Source organism: Hipposideros armiger, unplaced genomic scaffold (genome assembly GCF_001890085.2).
Source record: "Hipposideros armiger isolate ML-2016 unplaced genomic scaffold, ASM189008v1 scaffold_541, whole genome shotgun sequence".
Classification (NCBI taxonomy): domain Eukaryota; kingdom Metazoa; phylum Chordata; class Mammalia; order Chiroptera; family Hipposideridae; genus Hipposideros; species Hipposideros armiger.
Window position 1 is genome coordinate 610,834 of NW_017731891.1, and position 15,366 is coordinate 626,199.

At 41.4% G+C, this 15,366-nt stretch overlaps 1 protein-coding gene across 1 annotated transcript in view; it reads left to right on the top strand.

The window, feature by feature from the left end:
• The window catches only part of WDFY2 (WD repeat and FYVE domain containing 2), a 182,287-nt gene that overhangs the window by 149,760 nt on the left and 17,161 nt on the right, over positions 1–15,366 (top strand). Inside the window, exon 7 of the mRNA XM_019668888.1 lies at positions 7,687–7,813. Within this exon, the coding sequence (XP_019524433.1) occupies positions 7,687–7,813 (127 nt within the window). The remainder of the gene's footprint in view (positions 1–7,686; positions 7,814–15,366) is intronic.

A 15,366-nucleotide genomic window follows, 5' to 3' on the forward strand; every position in this document is an offset into this window, starting at 1 on the left:
AGAAAGCGCTGTTCAACAGGAAGCTCTGTCGGCTGGCAGATGCATGAACTCACCTAGCAAGGAAGAGGCTGTTTAGTCAGCCACTTTTCTCTCCATCTCTCTGTGCCCCTCCATGTCTTTTAGCATGCTGCCTTCCTGCTAGCCCCCAACTTCAGGAGTCTGCCAAATGCCTCTGTAGTGATGCTTTATTGCTCTGGTTTATTATCCTCCCATTCCTCTCTGCCATCCATTCAACAGGCCAGGTGAGTAAACATTTATGGAGCACCTTCTGTGTGCCAGGCACTGTGCACTATGCTTGAATGCAAAGATACGGAACCTAAAATCTGGGCACAGGTTTCTAATCCAACCAAGCTTGATACAGTGGGTGAGTGTGACAATAGAGACACAAACAGGTGGCAACCTCATGGAGATTGGGGGATTGGGGAGAGAAGGCTTCCTGCAGGAGATGCCACCTGAGCTGTACCTTGAGGAGGGAGAAAAAGTTACTTGGGTCAGAAAAGGAAGGACTGGTACTCCAGACAGAGGGAAAAGCTGTATGTCCCATGAGAGAATGGCTCCACCAAACACGATGTGCATGCCCTTCTTGTTCTCAGAACTAACCCTACAAACTTACCATTAGACGTTTGTGTTGGCAGAGGGTCTGAGTCTTCCTTGATTTGATTATATCCACAGGGCTTAGCACGGTGCCTACCATATAGAAGATCCTCAATCCATGCTTGTTGAACCTATTTAAAATAAATGCTGTGGCTTACAATTCATAAGCCAACCTCCAGTAAACCCCACTGGACATTTGCTTAGATGTGGGATGGGACCCTGAACTTACTTGTTTCCCTCCCCAGTCCCATCCTATTGCCTATCTTTCAACATCTCCTTCCATCTTTTCCGCTCTTACTGCAGCGTGGTGTAATACTCAGAGCCTTGGGAGGGTGGTGCGTTTACCCTGACTTGCTCTACCTTGGTTATCTATTCTCCCTTCCTGACTCTGTTATGAAGAACTCCCCTTCTCAGCTCTAGTATCTTACAGCCTGATGTAATGTGGGAAAACGAGAGATCAGTCTTGTTTCTAAAACTTTAATTGATCTCGTAATGGCTGGGGGAGCATAAGAACGAGCTGGTCACTGCATGAAGGCTGACTCAACAAAGGACACTGTCGCAGAGATGGCATAGATGAGGTCTCCTGCGTTACAATCACAGCTGACGTTTACTGAGCGCTTCCCATGTGCTGGGCACTATTCTGTATGCTTATAATATACTATTTAATCTCAACAAAACTATGAGCACCCCTGTTTCACGGATGAGACTTCTGAGGCACAAAGACATTAAATAACTTGTCCAAGGTCACATACATAATCAGAGTAAAGCTAGAATTTGAGCCTAGAATCTAATTCCAGAGCTTGTTTACTTACAATACCATAACTAAACATCCATGCTCTTCACCATAAACCATCCTCATCCCATAGTCCCCGACAAAGAAGGCCAGGGAGCCTTACGGTGCAGCGTTTGTAGATGTGGGTGTGTGTGGGGAAGATGAAAGGTATTTCTCATGTGGCACATAATAGGTTCTGTTTAATTATTTCCATGTTTATTTATTCTGATAAGATGAACAAGCCGAGTCTTTAATTAAGTCAAATAAGCCTTTCTAACCATTCTTCTTACCAACGACCACCATTATTAAAACCTGACATGCTGCTTTAAAGAAGTTAAAGCATTAACTGAGTTACCCTTTTTATACGTTGTCGTAGCCTGTTCGGGCTGCCGTAACAGACTGCCACAGGCTGGGTGGCTTATGAACAGTAGATATTGATCACTGTTCTGGAGGCTGGGAAGTCCAAGATCAAGGTGCTGGCAGTCAGTGTCTGGTGGGGCCCACTTTTTGGTTGATAAATGGCTGCCTTCTCATTCTACCCTCCCCTGGCAGGAGCGGGTGAGGGAGCTCTCTGATGTCTCTTTCATGAGGGCACTAGTCCTGTTCATGAGGACTCCACCCTTATGACCCAAACACTTTCAAATACTGGGGATTAGGTTTCAACCTAAGAATTTGGGGTGGGGGGGACACAAGCACGTGTTATATAGGGGAAATCATGCATTTGTCATCTTTCTCTTTTCTGTCCTCTTAATCCTAGTGGCTTAACCAGTCAAGCAAGACCAGCTCCAGAGCCTCTCCTTCAGATGAGCATTCCCTGACCTAAAAGGTGTGAGTAATAGACTAGAAGAAGGCTGTCACATAAACCACACTGGTTAGCCAGAGAAGAAGACATGTCATATGCCTGTTTCACGTGCTAAGAACATAGCAGAGAACATTCATTCATGTACCCACTCCTTCATTCAATCATTTGCTCATTTGTCTGTGCTTTTATTACGTACCTAGTATAAGAGGTAGCATCCTAGGTCCTGGGAATAAGCCAAAACCCCAGCCCTCCTAGAGCTTATATTCTGTTGGGGCATTAAACAGTAAACAAATATATATTGTTAGGCTCTGAAGAAAAAGAAACGAATAAGGAGGAAGTGATAGAGTGGTCCAGGAAGATCTATCTCAGGAGGTGACATGTGAGCAGGAACTTGTGTGAAGCGAGGTGTAGTCAGCCAGTGAGCATCACAGGCAGAAGCAGCGAAGTGCAGAGACCCTGAGGTGGGAATGAGCCTGGCATGCTAAAGGGACGTCAGGCCGGCCAGTGGGCCTAGAGCGGAGCCAGTGAAGGGAGGAGGGGCGGAGAGGAGGCCGGTGACAGACGGGAGCTGGATCACGAAGGGCTGTGAAGGGCCATGGACAGGACTTCGGGTTTTACTCTGAATGGGATGGGAACTGTAGATGTGATTTGAGAAAGGGGTGTCATAATCTGCTTTGCTTCTTCAGTGATCACTTTGGCTGCCGGGTGGAGAATAGACGGTAGGAACAGGAGTAGAAGCACGGAAACCTTGTAGGAGGCTATTATATTATAGTCTTAGGCTTTTTTTTGTTTTGTTTTTAGTTTTCATTTTGAAATAATTTTTGACATTAAAGCCTTGCAAAATAGTGCAGAGTCCTGTACATCCTTCACCCATATTCCCCAAATGGTAATATCTTTGAAGATTACAGTACAAGTATCAAAATCAGGAAATTAATATTGATACAACAATATTCTCTAACCTACAGACCTTGTTCCCGTTTCTCCAGTTATCACACTAATATCCTTTTTCTGGTTCAGAATCCAACCCAGGACCACACGCTGCATTTGATTATAATGTCTCCTTAGCTTCCTTTAACCTGGAAGAATTCTTTAGTCTTTCCTTGTCTTTCAAGACCTTGGCATTTTTGAATTCTAGCCAGGATGTCCCTCCCTTGTAGAATGTCCCTTCATTTGAGTTTGTCTGATGTTTTCTCACGGTTAAATTCAGATTATGCATTTTTGATAACACCACCATAAAAGTGATGAAATGCTTCTTCTGAGGTGCATCGTATCGGGCACATGGCACTGATTTTCCCTGTTACTGGTATTAGCTTTGGTCAGGGTATGTGTCTGCCAGGTTTCTCCACTTTGATCACCCTTAGTAATTCATAAGCATTGATATTTTATGAGGAAATACTTTCAAACTATGTAAATATTTTGTTTCTCATTATTTTCTGTCCAATAATTTTAATGTCCTTTGCTGATTCTTACCATAAATAAGAATTATTGTGGTGACTGCCAAATTGTGTATATTTTTCTATTATCATTATTCCTTCTACACTTTTTAGTTGCAATTGTACTATAAGGAAAAATTTCCACTTCACTACTTATTTATTCAATTATTTATATTGGAATAGACCCACAGGTTCTTATTAATTTCTATGTGTGAGGATCTTCTACTACCATTTATTTATCTTGTTGCTCAAATTGCCCCAAATTTGGCCATTGAACCCCTTCACATTGGCTCCTGAGACCTTTTCACATGTCCCATCATTTTTTTGAGCACATCTTAGTTTTTTGTACCACATGATGTTCCTGGCTCAGCCTAGTTGCTCAATCCTAGAATATACATAGAATAGTTTCAGAATTGCTAACCTATTATATACAACCTATAGCCCTGTGAAATACAAACCTACTAACTAGAGTACATTTTTGTTGCGAAATCTTTTTATATTTAACCTTATTACCCTTTTCCAAAGTTATTTTTGTCACTTCTCCCCCTGCTCCCCTTTAGTATGATTGTATCATTCATTTGTAATGCACAGTTTCACTTGTTTCTGTTTATATTCCATTTTGAGTCCACACACACACACACACACACACACACACACACACACACTCCTAGTTGATTTTAATTATTTACTTGTTTTTGAGTATGTGAAATGTAAACATGGTTCTAAAACTCAGAACCAAATAAAAAAGCTATACTATGAGAAGTGTCATTCTCCTTCATCCCTTCATCATTCCTGTTCCCAGCCTTTCCCACAGCCCTGCTGTAATTAACAAATCCCATTCATTTCTCATTTACCCATTTTTTTTAGATGAAAGATAACATAATGAAGATATTCTTTCACACTTTGCCTTTCTCACTTTATGGTGTATCCTAGAAATGACTTCCTGTTCATCCAAGAGATCTTCATTCTTTTTTATAGCTGCATAGTACTCTGTGAATGTTTATTCATAATTTATTCACCCACAAGCATTTACTTGTTACCAATTGTTTAGCTTTTTCAAACAATGCTGAAATCAGTAGCCTCGTGCATGTATATTTTCATATTATTTGGTGGGAGTGGTGACAGCATCTTCAAGATAAACTCCTAGAAGTGAGATTGCAGGATTCAAGCTAAGTGCTTGTGTAGCTTGTGTAGTTTGGGGAAGATGTGACCTTCCCCACTTTGCTGGTTTGCATTCTCATCAGCAATTGATGAGAGTGCCTTTTTCTTCCACAGCCTTTACAACAAAATGTGTGTCATGCTTCTTAATTTTCCAGGCAAGAATTTTGATAGTGGCTCATACAAGGATAGCAGTTGAGGTAGTAAGAAGTGCTTAGATTCTAGATATATTTTGGAGGAAAAAGCAATTTGGAGTTTCTGATGGATTGCTTTGGAGGCTAAATTCTGTTTAAATATTAGGCGTCAATATTAATGGTTTAATATTCTTTTTATTAGTTTGACATTTATGAAGCTTTCCTCTTGGGCCAGCCTTATTGTAATAGTCCAGTAAATATATGGCATTGTAAAAGGTAATGCTAACTGCTCTAACAAGCAATTCTCAACATTTCAGGCCTTAATGCATCAGAAGTTTATTCCTCGCTCATGTAACGACCAGTACAGGTGTTGCTGACTTACAGCTCTCTTCCATGTGGTGATTCAGTCTCCTTGTAGAATGTAGTTTCTCCATGGCCCTGGGGTCTTGGAGTCCTGGGGAGAAAGTGGAAAAGGGATATCTTAACTGCCTAGGCCTGTAAGAGATTTCTGGGTGTGTTGCTGAGAACTGGTCACATGTCCCCTAGATGCAAGAGGGCCCGGTAAGTGTGGCCCTTGCAGGACAGCAGCCTTCCAGAGAGTGCTCTGTATGTGGAAGGGGGACTATAAGTCAGGTGGGCAGTTAGCTAACTCTGCCACAGGTATTTAACCAAGTAAGCCATTGGGGTACCGTGTGGGAGTAGATACCATGTTTTGCAGAATGCAGTGCATACCCTGGACTGTTACATTGCCCAATACTGAAGGATGGTTTTTTTAAAAAAGCATAATCATGGAATTTAATAGCAGGGAAAGAAGAAGAGGTCTACAGATGGAGGAGATACTTAGCTTTGAAAGACTAAGTAAGCATCACAGAAGAGTTCCAAATAAGGTTTATGGATGGGAGAGATTTTTGTGTTTTCATTCATCTGTTCCTTCATTCATTCAACAGACAGTACTAGGGCCTGTCTGCTGCTGGCTCTTTGTTTGGTGCTGGGGTGTGTGTGTGTGTGTGTGTGTGTGTGTACACACAAGTGGGTTGAAGGGGCAGGGAGTGGTGAGGAAAGAGGATATGGGAGTTACGGGGGGTAGTTACCACATGTGCACTGGAGGAAGTGATGTTTATTCTTACATGAACAGGAATAGAGGCCTGACAATTAAGTTTGTGAACTTGTTGCAACAATGTTGCTAACCATTTTTTATATCAGAGGGATTATTCATTGTGAATTTGTACCAACTGGGCAAACAATTCACCAAGTTTACTATTTGGAAGTGCCAAAAAGGCTGCGTGAAAAAGTTAGATGATCTGAACTTTCTGCCATGGCCCTTGCATCACGACAATGCACCAGCTCACACGGCACTGTCTGTGAGGGAGTTTTTAGCCAGTAAACAATAACCATATTGGAACACCCTCCCTGCTCACCTGATTTGGTCCCCAATGACTTCTTTCTTTACCTAAAGATAAAGGAAATATGGAAAGGGAGACATTTTGATGACATTCAGGACATCAAGGGTAATACAACGACAGCTCTGATGGCCAGCTCTGATGGCCATTCCAGAAAGAGTTCCAGAATTGCTTTGAAGGGTGGACTAGGCACTGGCATCGGTGCACAGCTTCCCCAAGGGGAGTGCTTCGGGGGTGACTGTAGCGATATTCAGCAATGAGGTATGTAGCACTTTTTCTAGGATGAATTCGTGAACTTAAATGTCAGACCTCTTATATACAAGCTGAATGTTGTGTGGGTATAGGAAGAAGCTATTAAGCATAATTCTTGAACAAAAAAAATCTGAGACAATTATATAAGAGAAACTTTCATAAAAGCTCCTAAAGTACAAGACTTTGTTAGAACAAGTTGATACTCTAAAGAAGAAAGACATCAGATTCTGACAAATAAGGACCTATTTTATGTTCTTTTCAGAATATAGTATTTTTCATAATGTAAAAAATGTGTATTTCTCACATCCTTAAGTATTGGTAGCCTTTGTGCTCATTTTATATGGAAAAAGTTGTTATTGTTCTCAGTGCACAAGGAGTCCAATTTATAAGGAGACTGCCAGAGAAGAAAACTTGTCATAATATTTTATAGCCACACTGCTAGAGTAATACGGATAACCAACATCTGTACTGCACCGTGTACAGAGTGGTCCTGTGTAACTGATCCTGTCTGATTCTCACCACAATCCTATGAAGTAGGTAATGGCTAGGGCAATATTATCAGTAGTAGTAGTCCTGTCACCATCATCCCCATTTTAGAGTTGAGGAAACTGACATTTAAGGATGTAAATGACTTGCCCGGGATCTGTAAATTTAAATGCCCAAAGAGAGAAAATAAATTTTAAATTCTGATATTGTAGTCTAATTATATCTGATGTTTAAGAATAAAAAATCTAATTGTGCCTTTTTAAACCCTATTTACTTTGCATCTATTATTGTCAGGGTAGGAAATAGACAGCAGTTTAAAAAATGTAGATAAGATTTCCGAAGTGTAATATTTTCCATTCTTCTTTGAATCATGTCTATTGTTTGAAGGTCAGTTGTCTTTTTCATTTTTCATTGGTCTTTATAGTAAATGATTTTATGGTACATTTAAATTTGGGGGAGAAAGTGCTTAAAGTATGAGACTTTTATTCTTAGAGCCAACTTTTTTCTCTTTGGGGACTTACTGTTTGTTTTTTCAACAAAAACGTTATTATATGCCAGAAACTGCACTAGATCCTAACTTCTTTACATTCACATTTTCCTGGTGAATAATAATCCTTACTCTGTGACTAACGTTCAGCTGTGTCTGGTCTCTTAGGTGGGGTGACTGCTCTCTGTTGGGACCCCGTCCAGCGAGTTTTGTTCTCAGGCAGCTCCGATCACTCTGTAATCATGTGGGACATCGGTGGGAGAAAAGGAACAGCCATCGAGCTCCAAGGACACAAGTAAGACCGCTGGTGCTTTTATAAAGAACCCTTGAGAAAAGATTCCCTGCTCAAAGCTAGAACAAAGGAGCGTGGCTCTTTCTCTATGCCAGGATCCTAGCATGGGAAGGAGCATGGCAGGAAAGCAAATAATAGCCACTTTGATTTATATCTGCACGTAAGTATGTTTATTTATTTATGCCCCATTTTATTCCACAGAGGATTTGAGACTGCTTACAGAAACCATAAAATAAAATGATGGCAGCAAATAAATAAAAGGTAAAAATTAGAACTAGGGAGAGTATAAGAGTAAAAATTTGAGAGAGAAAGAAAAAAGAGCTTAAAAATACAAGTCATGAAGGCATACAGAATTTCTGTAATTGAGGTCAAATGTGGCTTCAAGATTCCTGGCGGCTTTAGGAAGAAGGGGGGAGATAATATCCTTCCTTACACAGTACATTTTGTACTTCACCAAATATTTATTGAGTACTTGTCTTGATTCATATCAGGCTCTTCTTGCTTAAGGGACCGATTTCAGGGGGCTGAGAGGAAGATCAGAGAAAGCCATGTGTTTCCTTGGAGCCGTTCTCCAACTTGGCCATACACAGAGAATCGCTGAGGAATTTGTTTAAAGTAGATTCCTGGGCCCCGTCTTCGGAGACTCTGGTCCCCAGCCTGGAGCTGCAGGTGTCTGTGTGGTAACAAGCCTCCCAGGCAGCTCTCTGCTGGTGACCCTGAGACCATACTCTGATTTGTCCTACTCGGTGCTGCGCACAGCCCCTGGGGGCAAAGTCTGATCATGTTGCAGAAAAGAATTTTATATCTGCTGTAGAACTCTAAAGCTAACCTAAATTGTTTTAACTTGTCAAGTTTTAAAAATGATATTAAGAGTCACTCCAGCCAGCCATAAAGAACTGTCAGTATGCCCCCATGAACTGACAGGTTTTAAGCAACATTAGCTCTTCCTATAAATCTGCCTGGAAACACTAGTTTTAAAACATTCTGCTAACTAGTTAAATGTACAGTTTAGGATTATTGAACTAATTCAGTTTTGGAGGGCCTGTGCACAAATAGTTATTTTAGTGTTAGAGTTTAGTTTTAGCGAAGTAGCTATTAATATTAAGCCCTTCATTCCCACATTAGAGGACAGACCAGTTGTCTGGGACCACAGCTGGCTTGTGGGGCCGCTCAGACCTCGTCATCAGTTCATGAGAGAAATCACTGCATTACACTTCTCTCCTCTCTCTGACAAGGGGCATGCATCAAGATCATGTAGAAGGAGTTGACGTTATCCGTGTAACTGAAGAAAAAGAAGCCAGGCACAGTCCTGTGTAGTAACACTCAGCTATTATCTAATCTGCCGGGTAATTCCTGTCACCTTGGGCTCTCTCAGAGAAATAAAATGCAAGTTTTGAATGAAGATCAGTAATATTTGCTGGACTCATTCAGATGAGCTCAGAACTAGTTTTGTTTTTGCACAGAGCTTGATAAAGACTGTCAGCATGCTTACATGACCCGTCCACGGGGCGGGAGTGTCACGGCGCTCCACACCAGCGTCGCTGTGTGCTGAGTGTCCTCACGCAAAGTGTTGTTCGGGGAAACTTGCACCTACAGCTTGGTAAGAAAGAAAAGGCTGTAAAGTTGAAATGTGGACTCCCGGTCCCGGAAAAATGAAACCTAAACTGATAGGTCTTCCAGTTTCTGAGTAATGTGGCCTTGGCCTTTTAGGAAATGGAACAGACGGTACTTGGAGTCCGTCCCTTAGTACCTGTGGGGCAGGCAGACTGGTGCAATCAGCAGCCCCAGTCAGAACTGGCTTTCAGTAGGAAAAACACAGGCCTTTGCCTCGTGCTTTCACTCAAGCTTAGTAACAAAGGGAACTCGAGGAGGGGCTCTCGGGTCTCGGCCTGAGAGGGGATGCCTGGTGTCACTGAGCTAGGAGAAGTAAACGCCTCAGCATCAGCTGCTGTTCCTCTGTTGGAGCGGGCTTGAATGACTGAGGTGGGGCTGGGGGAGCCATTGGAGCTGCCGGAAGGAGGAGGATGGGATTCACACAGAAGGTTTAGGGAAGAAAGGGCCAGGATAGCAGGCGGAAACGGAGAAGCCATAGGCCCACTGTCATCACAGCCTGTTCTTTGCCATGAAAATTGGCCACTGGATCGGTGTTCAGCTATTCTTGTGTTTGAATGGTGCCTAATATTTTGTCTAAGAGCTTTCAAAATACACCGACCCCTCAGCGTAATCTTACAATAACCCTATGAAAGAGAGAAGCCAGATACCATTTTTTTAGATGGGAATACTGAGCTACCATCCTCAAGGACCCCAGCTGGAAGCTTAGGTCCCCAAACCTTAGTGCAGTTTGAATTAAGAAAGCTATTCATAACCATCTTTGTATCCAGCTAGGTTCCAGAGATATAAAAATGAACATTGAATAACCCATGGTCCCTACCATGCCCCATGATGTTTTCTGTCTCTTTTCTACTTTAGAGGCCCAGGAATTTCTGCCTGGGGCCTGAGGCTTTGCCCTGCTGTCTTAGTTCTCAGTCCCCCACCTTCCCCGGGGTGACTAATGGTGATCAGAGTTCCAAATCAGAGACCGAATTGGTGAGCTGGGGAACAGGGGAGACCAAGTGGGACCAGAGCTCCCCGTCCCCTGGGGAGAGACTGCTTTCTCCTCTTCTGGAAGTGCCCAGCCATAGTGTGGAGGGACAGCCCCACATGGCTTCTGTCCCGGGCTCTGAAACTTCTTCCCATCCTTCAGCAGCAGAAATACGACATTTTGGTAACTAGTTTGATTTTGTGTGTAAAAATCCCATCAAAGCAGAGAGAGCTTTAGCACTAGAGTAAATGATTGATGATAACAAAAAGATTTCCAAGTCCAAGGGGCAAAACAGCTAAGAAAGCATACTTCTATACAATTTTTTCTGCATTGGAAACATTTTGGTGTTTTTGTTCCCTGCAGCAAATGGAGCATGATTATGTGCTATCTCTTTGGAAAGGCAAAGAAAAGGTTCTAGTTTCAGGGAGCGGTTAGGTTTTCAAATATCAGTTATCAGTTGGATGGATATTATCGAAGCATAAACCTGGACATTTATTGCCCCATGCCCACCTTGTCAAATCTAATAATGGTACGTGGGCTTTTTAGATCTTTTTTTATTCTTAGATAATACCTGTCATTTCATAACCAACTTTATGACCATAATTTTTCTTATGACAGTGTTTTCTTAGGCTTCTAAGAGTTTTTGGCAATTTAATGGTAACTTGATTTAAAGCACAAATAAAAGGTCTTTGTGGTCCCTTGTGGGGGGCCCCCAGGTTGCACGAGGCTCAGTCACAACCAGGATTCTTGGCGCGCATTGCCTGTGTGTTCACTTCCTATTTCCGTAATCCCAGCTCTTGGTTTCTCTCTTCCTATGCTGACCATCTGTAAGACCTTTGGTAAAGAAATAGGCTATTTATAAATAAATACACATTGGGATAATTTGTGCTTTTTCCTCATGTATCAGTAAATTGCATACCAGGATCATTGTGTATGAAAGCTTTCTCTCCTTCCGAATCTGAGGTTTAGGAGCATTTCTGACTGTAGAACTGGAGAATTATTAGGATAGAGGGGAAGAGATGTCTTTTCTATTTTTAACTATTTGGCTAAACGCATAATCACTGAAGGCATTAGAAACGAGTTCTCACAGAGGGTAGAATCTTGTGAAAGACAGAGGGGGCCTGTATAGTGGTCATTAAGTGCTGACCTCTGAGTCAGGCCTGCTGGGTTTGAGCCAGCCCTTCTGCTAATGGCTGTGTGGGCTTTGGCAAGTCACTTCCTCTCTCTGATCCTCAGTTTCCTCATCTCTAAAGAAAGGACAACATTAGAAAGGAAAACCCTCAAAGGTTATCAAACCCACAAATGATATAATGATATGATGCGTGTAAAATAATCACAAGAGTAAAGACTAATAAATGGCAGTTGTTAAAATTATACTTATTAATAAAAATTAGAATATCTCTCTGATTGTAGCATTTCCATGGAAATGTCGCCACATAACACCTACTCCCCCTATTCCTAATACATTCAACAAGTGTTACTGAGCTCCATCTACACAACAAACTGTGCGTTAGGCACCAAGGACGCTAAGGTGACTAAGAAACTAGCCCCTGCCTGTATGGAGCTGTGCACAGGTATGAAAATGGGGTAAAGGTGGGACAATTCGTCAGTGTTACTGGGAAATGGGAGGCCTCAGCGCTGGGGGGTAGGGGGTCATTCTTGATTTGGGTCTTAGAAGATGAAGAGATTCTCATAGCTCTAACAATCAGGAGGTTAACCAACACTGAACTGCATGAACTAAATACAGTGTTTTCTGGAGACTGCAAGTGGACAGAGGGGCATGGCTAATCTGAACTTCTACCCAACCCACTAAACAGCAAAATGTTGCTGATGCTTAAAATAGTGTTCCCAAACTGGGGTGCCTGAGTTCAGGTTCAGACTGGCTGTGGTCCCTGGTGAGGCATATCCTTCATGGGTCCCTCTGGTGTGAGATAACCCTAGGGATCAGTTAACTGGGAGACCTCACATATGTGGATTGCCCACAAGCCTCTCTGGTCCTTTGAGGTTTGGAAAACTTATGAATATGGGAGTTCTGAACATAAAAGAGCAATCTTTCTGGTAGCAGATGCATAACTGATTTGATTTTCACCAAGTAACGTATGACTTTGCATCAAATAAGTAAAAGATGCTATACATTTACGTGCCCCCTACTCTTATGGGATGGAAGAGGGCCTAAGCTGACATTTGGGCAGATGTTAGCCTGTGTCTGAAAATCTGTTTGTATAAAAAGGATAAAGGCGTCTCTACCTTTTTTCCTTAAGAAGCATCAGACACAGGACCAGCTTTCTGGGCATGCAACCTGTGCAGTCCAAAAGACCTCATGCTTAGAAGGTCCCCACACTTGGTTTCATGCTCTGCTATCACCATCTTGTCATTCTTTACACATTTTTAACAAGGGGCCCTGTATTTTCATATTGCATTCCCCCCCTCCCCCCAATTCTGTAGCAGGGCCTGATGAGACATATGTGACCTCTAGGGCTGGTGAGAAAGGAAGTGAAGCCATCTCACTAAGTAAAATCTTTGTGATGGCAGATTCTGGTGGTTGTGAAAAGTGGGGCTTTTGTGTTCTTGTAAGATCATTTGCATTGCAGTCCATGGAGCACTTATGCATGAAATAATAGCCAGTTTTGAAATGCTTTCTAGTATGAATGCTACAGTGATGTCAGATGAAACATGAATGCAAGAAGCTATCTTTTATTCTTTATAACCCTTAATCTGTGAGCCTAGGGATGTTCCCTCACCTTGTTTTTAACTGCAGGGTGGTTGTACTTTGAATCCTTAAATCAAGAAGTCCCTGAGCAGCTTTAGTGCAAAGCTTGGAATCCAGCATTCATCACTATGTTCCACTCTTCTGTGTTGGAATATTAACAGTAGTGAAGTCCCATAAATTATGTATTTGTTGCTGAATGTTGCTGCTAGCTATGAGTGGCAGTGCAGTTCCTTCTGGAGCTTATTTTGGTTTTACAAGATCATTGATGTGTATCAAGATGCCTTAACAAATGAAATGTAGTTCAAATCACAGGATTATGAGTCTGTTCAACGAGATAGATTTTCCTTCTTGTGCCTGAATGTCAGAATGGTGGCACACTATACTTTAAAATATATGAAATAATAACCAGGACAGATAGAAAACAATTGATGTTTTTTAATGAATACGTGTCAAAGATTTTATATTAGTCATTAATTAATACAGGAAATAGCAGATGTTACAATCAGTTCCAAGGAAAATCCAGACTAGATACATGCATAGGCAATAGAGAATGTGAAAATGTATTTGTGAGTAGAGTCACAATTAGCTTCTTCCATGGGAGGGTCAGGACATGGAGATTAGTTGCATCTTCACTGGACAAGTTTCATTTGCAATAATAGCAGTTTTCTATAACTTACTGAGTTATAAAAAAGCTCAGTTAAAGCCACAGATCCCTATAGAATCAGATAACTCAGAAGAGTGAGCTAATATTCCATTGAACACCTAATATTCCTTGAATTTCATCCATTTCAAAGTCTTTCACAGCCTATCTGACAATTCATCCTCCTTCCTCTTTTATAATCATAATAATCTCAAAAATTATTCTCCATCACAAAATAGGGCTGGTCTCATAAGGCTTGGCCTAATTATTTACACTGGTGCAGTAAGTGTTAATTAACCATGTTGGCCTTCTTGGTTGGCTTTGCAAATGAACAGTCATATAGCATGAAACAACTAAGCCCACAGAATTAAGTTCTGCCTGGAAGTTTTTATAAGGAATTTTGGATTGGGCTTTTCTACCCCAAGGCTAGTAAACCAACCCCAAGAAACACTCCATCATATTTCACCTGTAGTACTTATAACCTTGGTTGAATTCCTCAAGGTTTCCAACATTTGCTAGGTTCCTGTCCTGGTAGCTTCCTTACCACCTGTGAGGCCAGGACAATGTAAACCCATGGACCAGGCCAGTTTTCCTGGGAGGGCTTTGTAGGGATTGGCTCCATTGATTCTTAAAGCGGCTAGTCATATCTGATTCAGCGGGTATCACTCTCTAATGTGACACCCTAGGTAAGGGCTTGGTTGCCCAATTATATCCTGCAGATAGATTCTAATTAAACCTTTGAAATAACTATATTGCCATGAAAAATAAGGGGACTCGGTTTTTGGATTCTGGGAGATCAGTGAGAATTAGATATCATTTTTAAATGTTTTGATTTAGCTTATAAAAGCAGAGTTTACTAAATTGTAGGTTAGAGGTAGCATAGAAAGTAAGAGTAAAGGCATCCTCACATATCCAGAAAATAGAACATAAAAATATCAACAGTATTCCAAACAGCTCAGTAAAATTTCCCTCTTCAGTTTATTCAGTCCTGTGTAATTCTTGTTCTGCTGGTTCTTGGTTTAGCAGTCCACATTCACAAAGACATATGCATCCCAGACTTCAAAGAGTTCAGAAATCCAAGGAAATCCTAACTCAACCCACTAGCACAGATTAAAAATTGTCTAAGCAATGTCAGCTCAATGGCCTTTGCTCAATAGCCTATTCTTTGGAATATCAGTATTTAAAATACCTGGTATATAGAGTCCTTTTCCACGAAACTCTGAGATTGTCCTTTCTGGCCTGCAGCTTATGGCAGAACCCTCAGGGAAGCATCAGAGTAATACAGATGTTGTCTGTAGAGAATAGAGATATAATGGTTAATATTTTTACTGTGACAAACACTATCAGAATGGAAGAGATTAAAATTCTCTATTGAGATACCCTACATAAGTATTTCCTAAGAGTTTTGATCAGTAGTTCCCCTGAAGGAAAAAAAAATATTACAGGCAATGAGAACATTCATAAAATCTACAGGGTCTTCCCATAAAATATACAATTTCAGGAATACTTATAGTAATAGCATTTTACCTATACTGCCTTAACCTAGGGAAGACTGAGCATTTATTCTGATCTGACAACTCTTCCCATGCAACCCTTAAAATAGTAACACAGCAAACAAATGCAGA